Source organism: Cystoisospora suis, assembly GCF_002600585.1.
Source record: "Cystoisospora suis strain Wien I chromosome Unknown contig_2536, whole genome shotgun sequence".
NCBI lineage: Eukaryota > Apicomplexa > Conoidasida > Eucoccidiorida > Sarcocystidae > Cystoisospora > Cystoisospora suis.
In genome coordinates, this window is record NW_027155334.1 from 1 (window position 1) to 17017 (window position 17017).

General features: G+C 53.8%; 2 protein-coding genes across 2 annotated transcripts; both read left to right on the forward strand.

Annotated features, from left to right (window-relative positions):
- Positions 1–945: 945 nt before the first annotated feature.
- Positions 946–7739, forward strand: CSUI_005244 (uncharacterized protein). Its single transcript, XM_068065421.1, has 3 exons — positions 946–3931; positions 6492–7285; positions 7687–7739. Exon 1 carries the CDS (start codon positions 1726–1728, stop codon positions 3208–3210), a length of 1485 nt encoding a protein of 494 aa, XP_067922599.1. The 5' UTR covers positions 946–1725; the 3' UTR covers positions 3211–3931; positions 6492–7285; positions 7687–7739.
- Positions 7740–10336: 2597 nt separating this feature from the next.
- CSUI_005245 (nek kinase) lies at positions 10337–15467 on the forward strand (the record flags this gene model as incomplete). The annotated part of the gene is made up of 3 exons (XM_068065422.1): positions 10337–11987; positions 12448–12575; positions 13086–15467. The coding sequence occupies exons 1-3, from the start codon at positions 11849–11851 to the stop codon at positions 15465–15467; spliced, it is 2649 nt and encodes an 882-aa protein (XP_067922600.1). The 5' UTR covers positions 10337–11848.
- Between the last annotated feature and the right edge of the window lie 1550 nt (positions 15468–17017).

Genomic DNA, 17017 nt, shown 5'->3' on the forward strand with positions numbered 1-17017 from the left:
CCCGCGAGGAACTTATGTTCCTCCACGAGAGATGTGTTCGTGAGTTAGACTGTGCACACCGCGGTTAGCTCCTGGGGAGCCGGGTGCTAGGATAGCCCGGTTAGTGCTGCCTGGAGTCCGGTGCTGGGATAGCCCGGTAGAGCGGGACACACTAGGTAGTATAGTTGGCAGCAATCCGTAGTGTTGGAAGGAGACCGCTCTCCGGGGACGCGAAATAAGGGACGCGACTCTCCCGGTATGTCGCCCTAGGCAGCGACAGGCTGGACAGGGAAAGAAAGAAGAACTAGTGCTTTTCTTCTTGAAGAAGTGAGGTTCGTTCTTTTCTTCCCCTTAGTATTCCGTTAGCAGAGTGACGGGAAGAGAGCTTCGCGGTTAATTTCGATCGTGCTGGGCGTGGCGGAGCTCACACCTATCCAATGTTATTTTTGTGCAGCTGTTAATGACTTTCTTGTTACACTCGTCAGTAGACGGACTCGCGTTGCGGGCGGTTGCGTATTTGCGTTGTCGCGTTTCTCTGAATGCGGTATCTTTGCGTTTCGACAGCACAACAGTAGGCATGCGTGGAAGCGCAAGGACAACTACTTCGCCAGCCTCACTGAACACTCCCACGACAAATACGCATAAAGCGTACGTCCAGCAGAGGAAGAGAAGCGCTGTTCCCGACCGTGCGTAGTGAAGCACGAAAGTGGCTGGCTACCTCCGGAACAGCACTTGCTGGCGCTTCGACGAAATCCACCCTCCTCAGACTATAGTTCCTACTCGCACGTGAGTTCCCCGAATGAAGAAAGTGTACTAATCCGTGACTGGTCAAGAACCTGTCCGCGAAGCGGTCCCTTCAAGGAGGCGACGCAGACCAGCCGCAACATCGCCGGCCCTTCACTGGTCCCCGGAGGCGCCGGGGCCACGCAGCTCCACGACGGCGAGCGCCACTGACATTGCGTTCGGGGAAAATGCTGGCCGCTGCCGAAATTAGCATAGCACTGTGCGAACAAGCTATTCTGGTTCCGGGCCACTCCGAGGGGCTACGTTAATCACGTGGTACTAGCGCAAGCATGGTCGTTGCACTCCGTTACTGGAGACAGCTACGGTAAGGCCGAGTACCCCGCTACAGACCCGCCTCTGGCACCGCCCGGCTCCGATGGTGACGGCGTTAGGGCCAGTGCGAGACGGACAGCAGCCGAAGTCCTGCGGGGGACACATGTGGCGCGTCTCAGTATGGGTGAAGATGGGAAGACCTCGTGTTTGGGGCGGAGTGCGAAGCAGAGTCGTGCGTGAAGGGTTCTTGGTGCTTGACGTTTTCAAACCTGTGAAGTTTTCCGGAAAGTAGCGCGCTGTGAGCTGAACGGCGGCGGTGGCCCGCTTTCATACTGGTATTTCCTTCGCTTCCTGTACCGACCAAATTTGGTCAATTTATGCGCCGTGTGCAGGAAGTGTTCACTCCGGGGTGCCAGTCTGGTAGGAGCAGGTAAGGAGGTGAAGCTGTCAGCGACGCCTGCCTCCGCACTCGGCGTCTTCGTGCGCGCGGCACATTATGCGGTGTGCTATGACAGTTTCAGGCGGTGTGTAAAGAGGGTGGTCGTCTGCCCTCGTGTAGGAAGACGACTGTTCTTTTCATGATTCTGGTAGTACTCGGCGACTCGAGCTTCAATTTTGTGGCCGCCGCTCGCTCGCAGGTATCCATTTGCTGCTGCACTCTCTAGGCCTTTCTCTGACCAGGGGCTTAGCATGGCAAGTAGCGAGAGTGCTGCGTCCTTTTCCAGACGGGGGGTTAGCCGTTTGCGGCGTCCAGGAAGCCTCTTCTGCGTGCTATGCGGACTCGCGCCGCAATTATTCTTCGCCTGGGCACTCGCCGCGGCTTCAGAGGCTTCGCGGGAAGGAAATGAGTTCGTCCATGTGGGATCGCCCTCAATCCTCAAAGATGGCGGCGGAAGTGAGGGTTCAAAGCGCTCTGCTCAGAAAGAGCTGGCTCCCGGTTTCGGCGCTTCTGTTGGAGGTCGCAGAGACTCACGAACGGCAGGCCCCAGTGCCGGCGGCGAGATGCGAGGCTCGGAGGTGGAAGGTCTTACCCAACAAGCCCCGGCCACTGAGACGTCCCCTTCTCAGCGAAAACAGGTGAAGCTGCGAGAGCCCCTTGAGCAGAAGCAGGGGATTGCGGCCGGCTCGGTTGTAGGAAGCACTGTGACCGCGGGCACCGTGAATGTGGTTGGACGTGATAGGCAGGGGGAGCTTCCGCCATCATACACACAAACTGTCCGCCCGTCAGCAGTGTCTAGTGTACAGGCGTCTGCGCGCAAGAGCGGAGTTCTTCCAGAACAGGTTGAACTGAAGGATCTGGTTAGATTCAAGGAAGAAAGGCTTTTGGAGACGGAGGCGGAGCTGGCGTCGTGCGGAGCGGGTATTTCGAAATTCGGTGCTTTTCTGGAGGCGGTTTCACCGAAACAGCGGCAGTCGTTCGTAGAGTCCACCCGGCTGGCACCGGTGGTGATGCGATTCCTGTTCAAGTTCCTTCCTCCCTTGAAACCGCATCCCGACAAGTCTACTGAAATTACTCAGCTTCTCGACGAGCTGGAGGAAAGAGCGGTCGTGCTGGGGGCGAAGATGCAGTCCGGACTGAGTACAGAGTCGTGCTGGAAGCATGGGCTGTTCTCCTGTGGGGGGGAGGGCGCCCGTGGTTCCGGGCAGGTGGATTCGGCTCTCAGGGAAGCGGCCCGTCGATCAGATACGCCCAGTTCGCAGGCTGTAGCCCGGTCAACGGAGGCGATGTTATCAATAATACACTCCTTTAGTACGGGGTTCAGACAGACATGCCAGGTCCTTGCCTTTCACCTAAGAGAAGGAGATGCAGCGAACGCATCGGCACTTGCCAAGCAGTTGTTCCCATCACTCAAACAAACGTATTCAGCTCTGGGTAAAGCAGTCACAGCTAAAGGTTTTACCGCGTGCCCTCTGCCGACCTCTAGCACTTTGATGGCGCAGGCGCCAGTTTTCCGGACGCTTCAGATCGTACTAGGGGCGCAGAAGAAGGTGGTCCAAGCACTGGAGGATGTAGCGGAGGACATAAGGGCGGTAACCGAGCTTGATCGGTTTCTTGCGTCGTCCGTCGCGCCCCTGGGTAGAGTGCGATCGCATGCGAGCAGTCCGCCTCCGCTGAACGGGACGAATACTCGTAGAAGACACGGGAAGAGACTTGCCGGCCTCCAGTCTAACTAACCCGCCCCCCCTGCCTGGTGGACGACGGTAAACCGTGGCTCTGTTTGTGACAGGTGGCTGCGTGGCCCTCGGTGTTCGCAGATCGCATGTGCTTTTCGCGTATCCGCTGTCAGCGGATAGAACACTGCAACAACTTGCTCTCTGCTTCGAATGGAAAGTGGTCACAGGCGCGGTTTTTGTAAACTCCACGTGAAAGTCGTCGCGGAATGTGCATGTTGTAGGGCTCTTCGACACCCAGCCAGTGTCTGTTCCCCAGTTTTTTTCGCGGTCCCGGTAAGAAGTCTGGTGTGATGTTCCGGGAAAGACGGACTGTCACACCTGTGGAATCCGACTCCCAGTGAGCGACGGAGGAAAGGGAGGAGCGCGCCACCGCAACGTCCAGAGTGCAGCGCTGTTACTCCGGCCCTCAGCATCGTACCCGTTTCTCGCGCAGCACGGAAGGGCGGACGGGGCGGCGGAAGGCCACCGTGTGCCGTTCTGTGAGGAGGGTCCGATTGCGCAAGAAGTTTGTCAATTCGTGTTCGCCCTCCATAGCCTGACGAAGAACGTTGGATCGAGACCAGACCACCAAATTGTGACCGGCTGCGCAGACACACGTTGCCCGGTGATGACGGGACTATGACCCCCCCGCTTTCGTGTGGTGCAGAGCCTGACTTTCGAGCCGGAAGAGCCTGCTCTCCTGTGTGCAACTTCTGTCCCGTAAACTGTACGACCCTGACCGGATCCACTGGGACTGCGACACCAGCGCCACCAGGACTTCCGGCTCGTTCGAAGACGGGCCGTGTATCCGATACAGCAAGGGTATGTCTGTGAGCGAGGGAAACAGTTTCCGAAGTACAGGCTCATCAAATTCCTCTCTACAGACGTTGCGGTCGTTTCGTACGTTTCCGAGGAGATGTGGCTGATGAATGTTTCGGCATCACATCTGTATTCGAGCGGTGGTATATCCTCAAGCTCAGTTCACAATCTGGTACGCGGAACTCAACTGCGCTGGATCAACACTAGCCAGAGTTAAAGTAGCATTCGCTTGAAGTAACACAGTATCATAAGGTTCTGTGAAACTACTCCAGAGTGCAGCCGTTAGTGTTCCGAAGCGGTACGTTTCCATATTCAAGCTCTAGTTTACTGTGCAGGCGAGTCGTCTGACGGGCTTACGATGTCTAGAAACAAGCGCCAGCCTGGCGCCTCTCGGTTACCGTCAGTAGGCTTGAGATACTAGGTGTCCTCGTAGTCTGATTGAAATATTGGGGTTTTTCAGATTTCGCATCCGGGAGCTGGATGTGGCCGCACGGCCTAGTGTTACTTCTTGAGGCTGTAGAAGGGTAGCAGCAAAGTAGTGCGTTCTGGTGCCGGCCGAGTGCGAGGACGCCACGGAGCGGCGGGATCCTTGAGGGGTTTGCAGCTGACGGCCTGACGTTGCGTCACTTCGTCGCCTCTGTGCAGGCATTTGATACAGAAGACACCCAGTGCTTTGAGGAGGGCACCGGTTCCTCGGAAGCCTCGCTTAGTAAACAGCATTCTGTCCCAAGGCATTAAAATCTTCTTTCACTTTCTCGAGTCTATTGAGGAATAAGAAAGACCTCTGTTCGCGTGAAAGTAAGCTGAATCTTTCGAACGTTTTGAGCAGTAGAGTCCATCGCGTTATGGGTCGCGAAGGCCGAGGGGAGGCTCAGGCACCGAAGACAGTGGCGGTGTAGGATCGTCGTACACAACCAGTACTGTCCAACCTGTGTGTTCGACAAGAACTGTTTCGGAGAAACGGTGAGTCTTCGCCTTGGCTGCCTGAGCCTTCCGTCGTAATTGGCAACCCACACCAAGGTCGACAGAAACGTCTACTACTCCACACGTCAGAAAAGTACGGCGTAGTTTTCACACGAACACTGGTTTTTCTTATTCCTCAATCAACTCGAGACAGTGAAGGAACATTTTACACACATATTTATCCTTTATCGAATGAACATAGTTCAAATAAAACTGTTTACAACTTCTGAAAATTGGAGTCCACATGCGGTACGGCTGGGGAGGTACGTTTCGCAGCAGAGCTTTCATATGCGGGCATGGTCTAGTGGCTATGACGTCTGCCTAACACGCAGAAGATCCCGAGTTCGATCCTCGGTGCCCGTACGTTCTGAAGGTCCGTTCTTTGTAGGAACCGTAGTTTCGGGATGTTGGGTACGTGTCTGTTCTGAAGGTTTGTTGAGAGGGTAGACAAGGAACTTAGGAAAGTCGAACTGGTTCTTCTGTACTGCGCGGTCGTTACCGTTGTGGACCCGCCGCCCTCAATAGTCCTCGCTGTGCGCGTGCCTTCCCCGACTATGTGAACAGGACGGGACGATTGCCCGAGTGGGGATTGCTGCCGTTTAACGCAACCATGTATGAATACTGGGAAATGAGGGTGTAGTTCCGCCTGCATGTTTCTATGGTGCAGGAAAGACGCTTATCAAACCTGCTTTTCTTGTGAACCCGGCAAAACTGGGGTACTTGACCCCGTTGGTGCGGGATGCGTTCAGAGAACAGGACGCACATCGAGCCTCTCTAGAAACTCTGTCTGCGTGATATTTTGCACGACTTGCACAGAATGGTCCGTTAATGATACGCGTTGGATGGACACCTGTAGACGGTGATGAAGCGTACGCGTGGAGACCCTGGGCTGACGTCGAGAAAGCGACAAGGAAACAGGACGGGGTCTGGGCTGTGTTCGCAGGTACAGTCACACTCCCCACAGCAGCGTGCGAAAGAACGAGATTTTCAGTACATCGCTTCCGCCGCTGGGCTCTCACGTAGATGCACACGATACAAAGTTACGAAAAACCTCAAAGAGTTCGAAGCGTCTTCGAGAGCGACCCCGGATGCGCTCAGCGGGACTGGTTACCCGCTGCGTTGCAAGCAGATCTGCGGTACGCTTGTTGACACCAAACCATTGATCCGTCTTGTCGGGTGAGTCGTAGAGCTTCGTTCTAACCGGGTTGATGGTAGAAGACACACCGAGCTTAGACTAGAGTGCTGTCTTTTGCCGACGTCCATGTCTGTTCGCTCGCTGAACCTGTGTACTGAAGAAGGCCGTCTGACGAGGTTTTCTAGTGACACTGGCGGCGCACCAGGTCCACCGTGCAGAACTGTGGATGTATCCCACTGGCGTTCAAAAAGCCACCGACTGGTGGAGTGCCTGGGGGCGACGACGACGTGGTGGGCTGCCACTCATCCAGCACCAACCGTGCTTCGGGAAGGGAGGCCGCAGCACAGGTAATGTAGCCGCTTCTGCTGAGCCACTTGTTGTGCCTGGTCCATTATCTTCATAGTCAGCGGAACGGGTGTCAGCGCTCTCTCATGGGAAGGTGTCTTTTGCGGGCCTCGTCTCGGCTTCTTCCTTCTCGGCAGTACTTTTCTGAGGTGCCCTTGATACCGCTCGGTGTTGACGGCGTAGACAGAGGCCTTGGTATTTTTGAAGAAGTCGTTTGAGCAATCGCAGTTGTCCGCTAGACATGCCTTGCCGTTTTGCTCGCTGTTGCCAACGTCCCATTTCACCTTGGCGCTTTGGAATGCCTGCCGCCCCCTGCCATCTCCCAGTTCCTATAGTTCTTGGTAGCTGCACTAGCGAAGCTGAGCCGGCAACGGTAGCCTTCGAAGTGATTTTTCCTCACCGCGCCGCGGTCTGGCTCAACGAGGCCGGAGCGAACGACGTTGTCGAAGGCTCGCGCCTATTCTTCCATTTGTAGGTTTTTTCCGTTTTCCGCAAGCCAAGCGTCAACGAGCCATGACCCGTCAAGTGGCCACGACGCGTTCGGGGCAACTCCTCGACACTTGGTGACCACGCCAAGACTTTTTTTGGGAACTTCCATATTTCCTGTGGTGTAGGGTGCAGAAGCGGGGCACAGCGTGCAGCAGACTAAGGCTGACGAATAATAGGCTAGGCTGTCTAGTCATTGGGTCTCATACAGGCAGATCTAGTGCCTGTCACTGGAGCCGCGTGTGAGGACTTCCGGTTCTTGCTGCCTCATTTGTGTGCGGGTCACGCCGGGCGATCGTGGAACCAGTAGCGATTCGATACCATCCTTCTTGAGCGCCACCGGAACAGGTACAGACGAGACGTCTTCACACCGTTACTCGTGTTCTCATGACTATACCGTGTTCTTCAGCTCACTGTTCCGAAACCGCAGCCGTGTTGCCTCCAGCAGCGCAGATCGGATCCCACGACAAGGAACTTCAGGCGGCCGATAGCTTTCACGTGTCCCGCACATGCATTCGCCGGCCCATCGATGCCGGTAGGCCGCCGCTCGGTCTAAGTACGACAACGCACCGGGATCATCCTTGTATTTCCAACGAGCTGTTGATTTTGCTGAAATTTTTTGTAGTCAGAGTAGTTCCACTCCTTTGTAGCGTAATTCATAAGCCGGGTTTAGCACATATCGGAGAGTCCCAGGTTCGTACCACAACAGGCTTTATCTGTAGTCACCCGTTCGCTTTACGCTACTGCAGGAGAAACCAACAGAAAGCTTTCCTCAGTAACGGCGGCGAAAATTCAGTACCCGATGTTTTTTCAAGAGCTGAAAACGTTTGGAGCTACGCCTCGTCGGCTGTTGATTGCCTGCTTACCTAAGACGGATCAGCGGGGAGATCGTGCTTGGTGTGGTGGGGTGCGTCGGTGAAGGCCTCTCCTAGCTTCAGAAAGCAGCCGGGGAAAAGGCGGCGGAGGTAAGCTTTCTATGGCGCACTTCGTGAATGGCGGCAGGCTTCTAGGTAAATCCCTTTGCCGAGGGCTGTTCTCGCGTCTTTCGGGGGCGCATCGTAATGCGTGCAGGGCGCTTACCAATTAGATGTTTCTTCACTCGTACTGGAAAGATCAGTATACAATTTTGTGAGACATGCGGAACCCCGGCATGCGGACAGCATAGTGCATTCAGGGTTGTTCTTCTACCGCTCCTGATACCAAGCCTCCCTGGGTCTTTGCAACTTAGGCAGAGCGATTGTTGTCTTCATCGTGCTCCGAGACTGACCACCCAGCTGTGGCGTCGTCTGAGCTTAAGCTCCTGTATTGGTGACGCCTCTGTAGCTCGACGGCCATGACAGAAAAAGCACAGCGGCTTGCGCGACCAAATAAACTTTCACAGGGGTGAAGTGTGGTCCTCCGTGGAAGGCCTCGCCTCGCATCGGCTGCGTTTTGGCGGGAACGCTTCGTGTCCCGCTGCTGACTCTCTTTCGCCGGCCTGCCGCTGCAGTTTCCGAAGAAATTTCGATGCCTGAAACGTGCCCCCTGACACATATTTCATAGTACACGCGATGGGGAGCCCTCACGTCTACTGTGCCTCTAGGAAGCTCCGTCTGTTCCTGCGTTTCAGTCTTACGCCTGTGACCACCATAGAGAACGCGTGCTCACGCCCATTTTTTCTCGGGAGCACCGGGGCTTCTAAGAATATGCATGGCAGCAAGGGTTTCTTGCTTGACTGCAGTCGACAGAACATTCCTACATGTCGCAGAAAAAGCCCGAATACGCTGTCACTCCCCTATCGTAACATGGAAGGGGGGCAGAATCACACATGTGTACCACCTGCCACAATGCAAGCGTAGCCACTCTTTCCGTGCCCCCTGGCCTGCTGAAGGGAAGTATGAGTCCGTACAGGGGGTGCCGTGCAGTCTGTCGTAGTGTCCGAAAGGAGCTGATGGGAGTCTGTATCGACACTCTGCAGGCTGGAGAGCCCGCCCCACACGCGTAGGGGCCCCTTGAGCAGTCTGTCGCTGCTTTGTCTCCTGTCGACGTGCTGTGCGATTGAACGGAGAACTGCTACCTATTAGCTGGCTCCCTATGTTGATGACAGTAGCTCTGTATGGCTAGCACACAGTCTCTGTTCCCTTCCGCCCTCCTTCACCACCACATATTGCGGCCCTTAAGTAAAGTGCCCGTGTAATGACCGTCTTGTCTCCGTGACGGTTCCAGCCGGTGCGACTCACACAGATAAAGCATCGGCAAGGTCCTTGGTTCCAGGGCGTCCCTTTCTCTAGATCTGTCGCCAGTGAAGTACACCGCTGTACCACGAACGCTACGCGAGTCCGTTTCTTTCATCATCAGCGTGTTTGCTGCAGCGGTTTTACCAACGTGCTTCGCAGTCCCGCGTTAAAGTTTTCTGCCTCTCACGTAATCGCGAGAGCACACTTGCGTTATATGTAGACTGCTGTTCTTGAAAAGTAGCTCTAGAGATCACTTACTTGTAAGGCATGCTTTGCCCTGTGGCGGGGAAAGTGCGTAATGGGCCGCGCCGCTACGTGGTAAGGTGGACAATCCCCAGCTTGCGGCACTCGTGTGATTGTTCTCGACAAACAAAGCGCCTTGCCCAACAAGATACAGCCTGTCCCCTTGTTTCCCATGTATTATTCTTCTCGTTGGAAATGCTGGGCGTTAGTCAGCGAGGCCAAGCGAAAGGATAAGATCCACAGTTTGGTGTGCCCGTGCTTCTCCAGTTCCAAACAAACGTGTGTGGCAGTTGTTCACTTACTCTTCCAGTGACTTGCCTCAGTAGTCGCTGTCAGCATCGAACAGCTCTTCCTGTGGCATATCACCTTGCGCGGGCCTGCACCCGCTCCGGGGCAGAAGCCGGAAACCTCAGCATTGCTTGCGGGGGAGGCAACCTGTGTCCGCTTCTTCCTGAGAGACATGACCATTCGGATTCTTCAGTTAGGCTCAGCAATGCTTTTTTCTCTCTGTGTCGCAGAGCCTCTTCGCGAAACAGCCTTGCTTCCCTGTCTTCCTCTCCATCTGGTTACATCGGGGAGGGACTGGTATACTCCTTGTACTTCATTGCGGCAGACACACCCGGACGGGAGTGGACAGACGCCAAAGAGAACGGGGGAAACCCGAGAGGCATAGCAGCTCGCGTGGGAACGGTCGGCACCAGAGAGAGACAAGGACTGAGCAACTAGAGAAAAAGGAGTCTACTTGCGGGGGCAGACTCCGTTCTGTTCTCACTTCCAACCACTTCAATGGATCACTGCCGCTGCTTGCCTTACACGAAACCTCACACGGAGTTTGAAGAGCGGGTGCGGGACACGAACGAGCGTGTAAGAGGGCCGGATCTATCCAAACACCAACCCCTCTTCCTTGGCGGGGCGCTTTTCTTCCGCGGAAGCTTCCGCACTTTCAGCAAGAAACAAACTTCAGCCACGACAAGAAGCTCTCCCTCCAAAAGCACTGTATCGGGTGGCGTAGAAGGGGGAACCCGAAGCGGCTGTATTCGCCTGCAGGGGTTGAGTCTGTGCCCTACTAGGGAGCGTCTTTTCCCTCTTCTTCAGTCGTTGAGGGGAAAGGAGGCAGAAGTTTTGACAGCCGGGCCTGGGGCAGACGATATCCCCAGGGAGTCGGGTCCTCGGTTCTAACAACCTGGAAGAAGATCCAAGAAGCCGTGGCGCCTAAAGGCCTGGAAACTGCAAACCTCTACTGCTGGCAGTATTGGAACGAGAAAAGCGGTGTCTTTGAGACACGGGGATTTCCTTCCTTGTTTTTGCGGAATATAGCGGTCTTTTTGCCTCGTTTTGTTGCAAAGAGCAAACAGCCGTCTACAGAAGTCGTAGAGAATGCTGCAGATGCGCCGTTGAAGGCCACCACACATCCGAATTACAGCAGGCGCGCCTAGACAGTCTCTGCGCCTTGAGAGACTGAATACCGAGACAGCTGATGCTGAATCGGATGCCTCGTTAGGGGAACGAGGAGCGAAGACTCCTTTTCTTTCTTCCGAGGAGTTGATCCCGACATACACACATATACGCGTGTACTTGTTGCATCTAATGGTTCCGAAGCAACGGGTTTTTTTCCTGCACTTTTATGTAGAGCAAACAACCAGGTACACTTGTCTAGTCCAACGTCAGCCATCCTGCGCATGTGTGGTGCGGTTGGTCAAGAAGCTCTTCACTTTGATTTATTTAGCTTGTCACGCCTACGATTTCGCTTCCGTTGTTTCCTTGATCGATCCCCTACGGGCTGGTCTGTTCCGTAGTCTTGAAATCAAATCCAAGTGTGTAAATCGATAATAGATCAGTTGCACCACTGCGTTTATCCCGGTCAAGCAAGTTCATCTCGCTCTCCTTTGTAGACTACGGAGTAACAACTCGGCACGCTAACTGCTCGCCAATCTACTGTAAATGTAATAAAAGTAATAGTCGTCTTGGCGGACTGCGCACACATTGTGAAAAGGAAGCTGCGAAGCAAAGGTCTTCTCAACTTACTTCTCGTTTACCTACATATCCTCTTTCCGCGTTTCTTGCTCATTTGCCATCGTTTTTCCCTTTGTATTCCGTGCTCTTTACGTAAGATTCTGTGCATTACTCGGACTGACAGGCATCTCCCTCCTCCGTTCCCCCCTCCTTGCGACGTCCCTGAATCTCCTTTTGTTCCTTCTGATCGCCTTCTTCACAACTCCTCTGTCCCCCCTCCTCTCCTGTGTCTTGTCTGGCCCCTCCCCCAATCTTCAACATTCCCTTGTTCTTTTCGCCCTCACGCCGGTATAGAGGGGGTTCAGAGCTCACAGCCGTTTTCTCTTCCTCCTGTGGCGGGGTCTCATCCCCTATGTCCCCCTAGATTTTCTCACGCCGTCAAGAGTTTCCTTGATAAGAATCTGACTTGTCGATAGCCTAAGGGGTTCAAGGTGGAAGGATGCAGGCGGGAGGCCGAGCAGCGGCTAAGGCTGCAGCCTCTCCTCCTGTGAAGGGATTGGGTCTTTCCATTAGTCTTCCTGCCCGCAATTGCAGTGTTGATTTTCGGCAACATGGGTACGAAGTTGTTACGTTTGTGGGTGAGTCGATGGCGCGAAAGCGAAGTGATGACTTCGAAGCTTTTTTCAGGCAAACCGAAGCACTGGCTGCATGTTTCGCACTCCACAAGAGTCGGTGTATGTTTCACACGCGGTCTAGGTATCTCCCACATATGTGTAAGTTATATACTCCGCTGCGAGAGACGCCACCAGTACGTATGGAGATACCTCGTTGCATTTACAGCTGTGAGTGTATCAGCTGTGCGGAGCGGGTGCCCATTCACATCCACCTCGCATGCGTACCGAACTCATTCAGCTTCTTCACACTGCCGAGTATCAGAGCACTGAGAAGGATAGCTACAGGCGGCCTCTCATCATATTGTTTCTACTCACACGTCTTCAGTATTTATGGACAGGTCTCCACCGACGACTCATACGTTGTTTCCCTTACTCCCCTCGTGATGGTTTCTGTATCAGATGGTGAACTGTCTGTTTCCACCAGGCCGAGGGCAGTTTGGACGAGCTTTTCGGGTGCGGAGGCTCAGTGACGGCTCCGAGTGGCTAGCAAAGCAAATCGACCTCACCAGTCTCGATGAAAGAGACCGTCGCATGAGTCTCCAGGAAGCCGAGGTAATAACACACGGTGCCTCGATGGTACCCTCTTTCAACGCTCCCTGTTCCTCCGAGTCTCGCAGAATCGCCGGTTGCCCGGGCAAAACACTCATCATGACATAGACTGTGAACTCATGAGTGCGAGGTGCTCTTAGTTGGTCTTCAGGCGACCTTCAACAGAAACACCAGAGTGTATGTGGTGTCTAAGCGTATTGAAGGGAGACTACAAGCATCTAGGTACAGTTGCGTCCATGTTTCTCAGTTTTTTGCTTCAACGAGTCGCTATACACCAACTTCTGCGTCTTGATGAATGACGTCTGTATGGACGTGTCTTTCACACCGGAACGCACCTACATACAGAAGTACACACGCCGATGGTATGGATCCGTGTTTCCGCCACCTCACTCCTCCCCGCTACAACACCATGCACTGGTACAAAAGAATTCTTCCTTTTTCGTCAGGGAAACGTATCTCCGACCCTCTAACCGTTGGTGTTCCTCTGGAGTCCTACTTTTCATGTCTTTGCAGCTCATGCAGCAACTCGAGCACCCCTCGGTTGTCCGATGCGTTGAATCCTTCGTCCACAACGACATGTTCTTAGTGATTGTAATGGAGCTATGCGAGAAAGGAGATTTATCTGAACTACTCTCAGAGAGGAAGAAGCGGCATGAATACGTGGACGAGATCCTTGTACGGAAGTGGTTTTTACAATTAGTTGAGGGTCTGCGGTATATACACTCGAAGAAGATCTTACATCGAGATTTGAAACCTAGCAACATCTTACTGGACAACGCCCAGAATGTAAAGATTGGAGACTTTGGCATTAGTCGGGTGATGACAACAACTCTTGCGCTTGCGCATACCGCTGTAGGTACACCCCAGTATATGTCTCCGGAGATGTGCGAAAACAAGCCGTATACATACAAAAGCGATGTATGGGCTCTTGGGTGCGTATTATTTGAGCTCTGCGCATTAACCAGCGCATTTGAAAGTGATTCCTTTTTAGGCTTAGTTTGGAATATTGCATTCAAGCCTACTGGTCCTCTCCCTGTACACTATTCCCCCGAACTTTCCTCCGTCGTCCATGCCATGTTAGAGAAAGATCCGCAGAAGCGCCCTGCACCAGCTGCTCTCTTAGCTCACCCCTTCTTCGTGAAAGGGAGAAAAAGCGGACAGAAAGAAGAGGATCTTTCCACACACTCCCATCCGCCTTCAACGGGCCATTCTGATACTCGACAAAGACTGCAACATTCAGCTAGTCGGAGTCAGGAAACGGCTGTCAAGTCCATTTTGCATGAGGGAGAAGTGGCGCCTCAACTTGGTGAGAAACCGAGGTACCTTAGGGGACGGCCAGACGGTCTGTGTACACTCAAGTCAGAGGAGAATTCGTTGTACCAGGGAGGGGGTTGTGAGGGGGCCGGCTGTCTAGAAAGAGAGCAAAGAAGAAGTGAGGACTGTAAACGTGATACTGTCCTGATAGGAACTGAACAAGACAGAGGGGATAAAAGCCTGGGGGCTCTAAGTGGAGACGTCGAAACAAGTTGTTCCACGCGTAGTTTATCCGCAGCAGAAGAAACGGTGAGCTTGAAGCTTTCTCTTCCACGAATCGAAAACTGCGAGGAATCGCCCGACAGGAAAACAGACAGCTGGAGAAACATACACGGAGAGATACATGGAGAATCTTTTGACTCTGAGAAGGGAGACTGGGAAGGTAGTTCCACATGCAATAGCCCGAGCTGGGGGGAGAATGCGTCGAGATGCAGTAACAACAGCAGCGTGCATCCAGGCGAAAACACACCCAGACAGACCTCCTCAAGCCGGCTGGGCGTGCCTTTGTCTGTCCTGTCGCCCCGGAGACGGCATGAAGAGGCGAAATGTTCACCTCATTGTTGTAATAGTGGTAGCAGGGCTTCGCACTCTAGGAGCGGCGCGCCCGACTGTCGCTACAGGAGAAATAGCCTACAAGCTGACTACTTTTCCCAGGCTTCTGCATCGGTACAACTACATGATCAATCGCCCGCTGGATCTAGAAGCGCACGGTGCTTGAGGGTTGGGAGTCTGGAAGACTGTGATCCTTCCCCCTTAAATCACTGCTGGGAAGAAGCTCGATCCCACTGTCAGTGCCACTCCGTGCGTAAGTCAAGGGAGGCCGGGGCGGAGGCACGCCAGAGATGCTGCTTGGGTATAGTTCCCAAAGAGTGCTTACGCGTTCGAACAGATTGGGAAGGTGGTGTGCAGATAGTGGAACAGAATGGGAGCTGTTGCGGATGTAAGGGCGGCCGATCAGGGAAAAGAGAAAGCACTGCCAGCTGCCTTTGCGGGGGCCATTGCGGGTGCGGTGGTGTCCATGCACCTGAGGCAGCTACACCTCATCTATTTGCCCTTTCCAAGTCGGACCAGGCAAAATGCGAAGGCTTCCGGAAGTGCAGGCTGCAGCAGAGACTCCGGGTCCCACCCATCGGTTCTGAGACTAAACAGCACTACTTTTCTGAAGACACACGTCCACCGGAGACGAGTTTCGGAGGGGAGCATCACCTAGGTGTAGGCGACCGCGTGGGCAGACCATTCCCCGCAGCCCACTCCTGTTCACTCGACCACCACAGTTGCTCAGGTGTACATACAGCCGAGCACAAACGTCATCACTCAAGTGTGCCTCTCACAGATACGCGCCACTGGGATGCTCACGCTATGCGCTGGGACCCAGTGCACGGCAGATCCTGCAATCGCGTCGACTCACGTTTCCTATCTGGTGGAGAGCCCACTCAGGAGAACTACAAGGAAGGGAGGGGGAACGCTACAGATTCGAAAATTTCACGTGGGGACTTCAGAAGAAGATACGGCAGAGGTGTCTTTGGACTAGAGTCACGAGAGTATGCCGAGGTGATTTTAGGAAGGCTGAAGAGAAGGTAAGATTGGAGGCTAGGCAACATTGGTTCTAGGTCCAGAACCTGTCGGGAGCTCCTGCAATAGACGTCGGTATGTGCGAGGATGCCCGTGGTGACACGTCGGCCTCTTCGTTTTCGTGTTTTCCCACGTATTTCGTCGTCCTGCCGTGGTGGCAAGTTGGGTCCTGTGTGCCGACTACATATATATATGTGTATAATTGTCTACGTGTTTATGCCTACGGTAGGCATATATGTACTTTATTATGTAAGAGGCCCCCAGGGTCCTCAGGGATAGAAGCCCGTCGCGGGGTCTCGCTCCCTTTGACAGGGGTCTTCCACCTCTCTTCCACACTGGCTTAACGCAGCATGTTTAATACGTCGGAGTTCACCGTTCCGGCGTCGAACTCCAACCCTCGTCGGCCATATCTGACTTATGTCAATATAACAATGTGAAATGAACTCGTGCGGGGGGGTTTCCCAACCCTCTGGTCTACACGCGGCATTCTTGTGCGCTCGTCTTCTCTGCAAACGTATCCCATTGCACGAGAGAGCCAACTGAGATGTAAAGCCCCGGCGTCCAGCCCGGGAACGTGCGGCACTTGACAGCATGCCTAGAACCGCATACGCATATTCCTGCATCATCTGTGTACATAGATAAACATTCGTCTGTCTGTGTCAGCTGGAATCCCCGGACCATGTGAGAAGTACTAAGTGTACATTCGAAGCAGTAAACATGTTCAGAAATTTGTATTCAGCTGCCAGGAGGAACTGTGACATTTTATTGTAGGTTTGTTTGGGAGCTGTCCTCGTCTAGCGATTCCACTTCCTTCGCATGCAGCCTCCGGGTTCTGCTTTCTTTTTGTTTTAGACTAGATATCTCCGGTCTTTCCCTGCCCTATCTTCTTGGTCATGCTTTCCGTCTCTCTGCCGTCTCTCCTGCTGAAACTACTACGGCAAAAAGAGAGGAGGAATCCAGCGCTTTCCCCGTTTGTCCTTGTACTCCTTCTCATCAATCTGAAAATGAGACCACTCAACCGGTCCATGCCGCTGATAAGGCTCCTTCTGCAGCTTGTAGAGCTTCAGACGCACTCGGAGACCACAGTTTCCAGAGCTACTTGGGTAGGTGGATACACCTGTGTCTGTCGGAGTGGATACACAGCTTAGCAAGATCTCTTCTTCGGCGCTTCGGTGTTTCTTTTTGCTGGGGAGAATACTGCTTTCGATGTGTGGCTCGCACGTTTACTCGTCTTGCAGTGGTTTTGAGGAGCCACGTATCCGTGTTGTTCCGAGAATGCCAGCGTGAATGAGTGTCTTCATACAGGCTATCTTCGACACCACGTATCACCTCCAACACGAATAAGTGACCTCTCACGCCAGGCACTCTCATTTCTCTTAGCCTTACCCGTAACCTTCTGCTCTCTCCTTCCGTCTCTGCTCAGAGTTTCTGTCCTCACCGTTGACCCATCAGAGCCAAGAGATATTATTGCTTCCATAAGAGGCACTGTCTTTCTCCCTCCGTAGGGAGAGCTTTTGGCGGGGGGCTCTTCAGTGGACGTTCTAGTGATTCCGATCTTT

Coding starts and splice junctions, on each gene's coding strand:
- CSUI_005244 (XM_068065421.1), top strand. CDS start 1,726: ATGGCAAGTAGCGAGAGTGCTGCGTCCTTTTCCAGACGGGGGGTTAGC.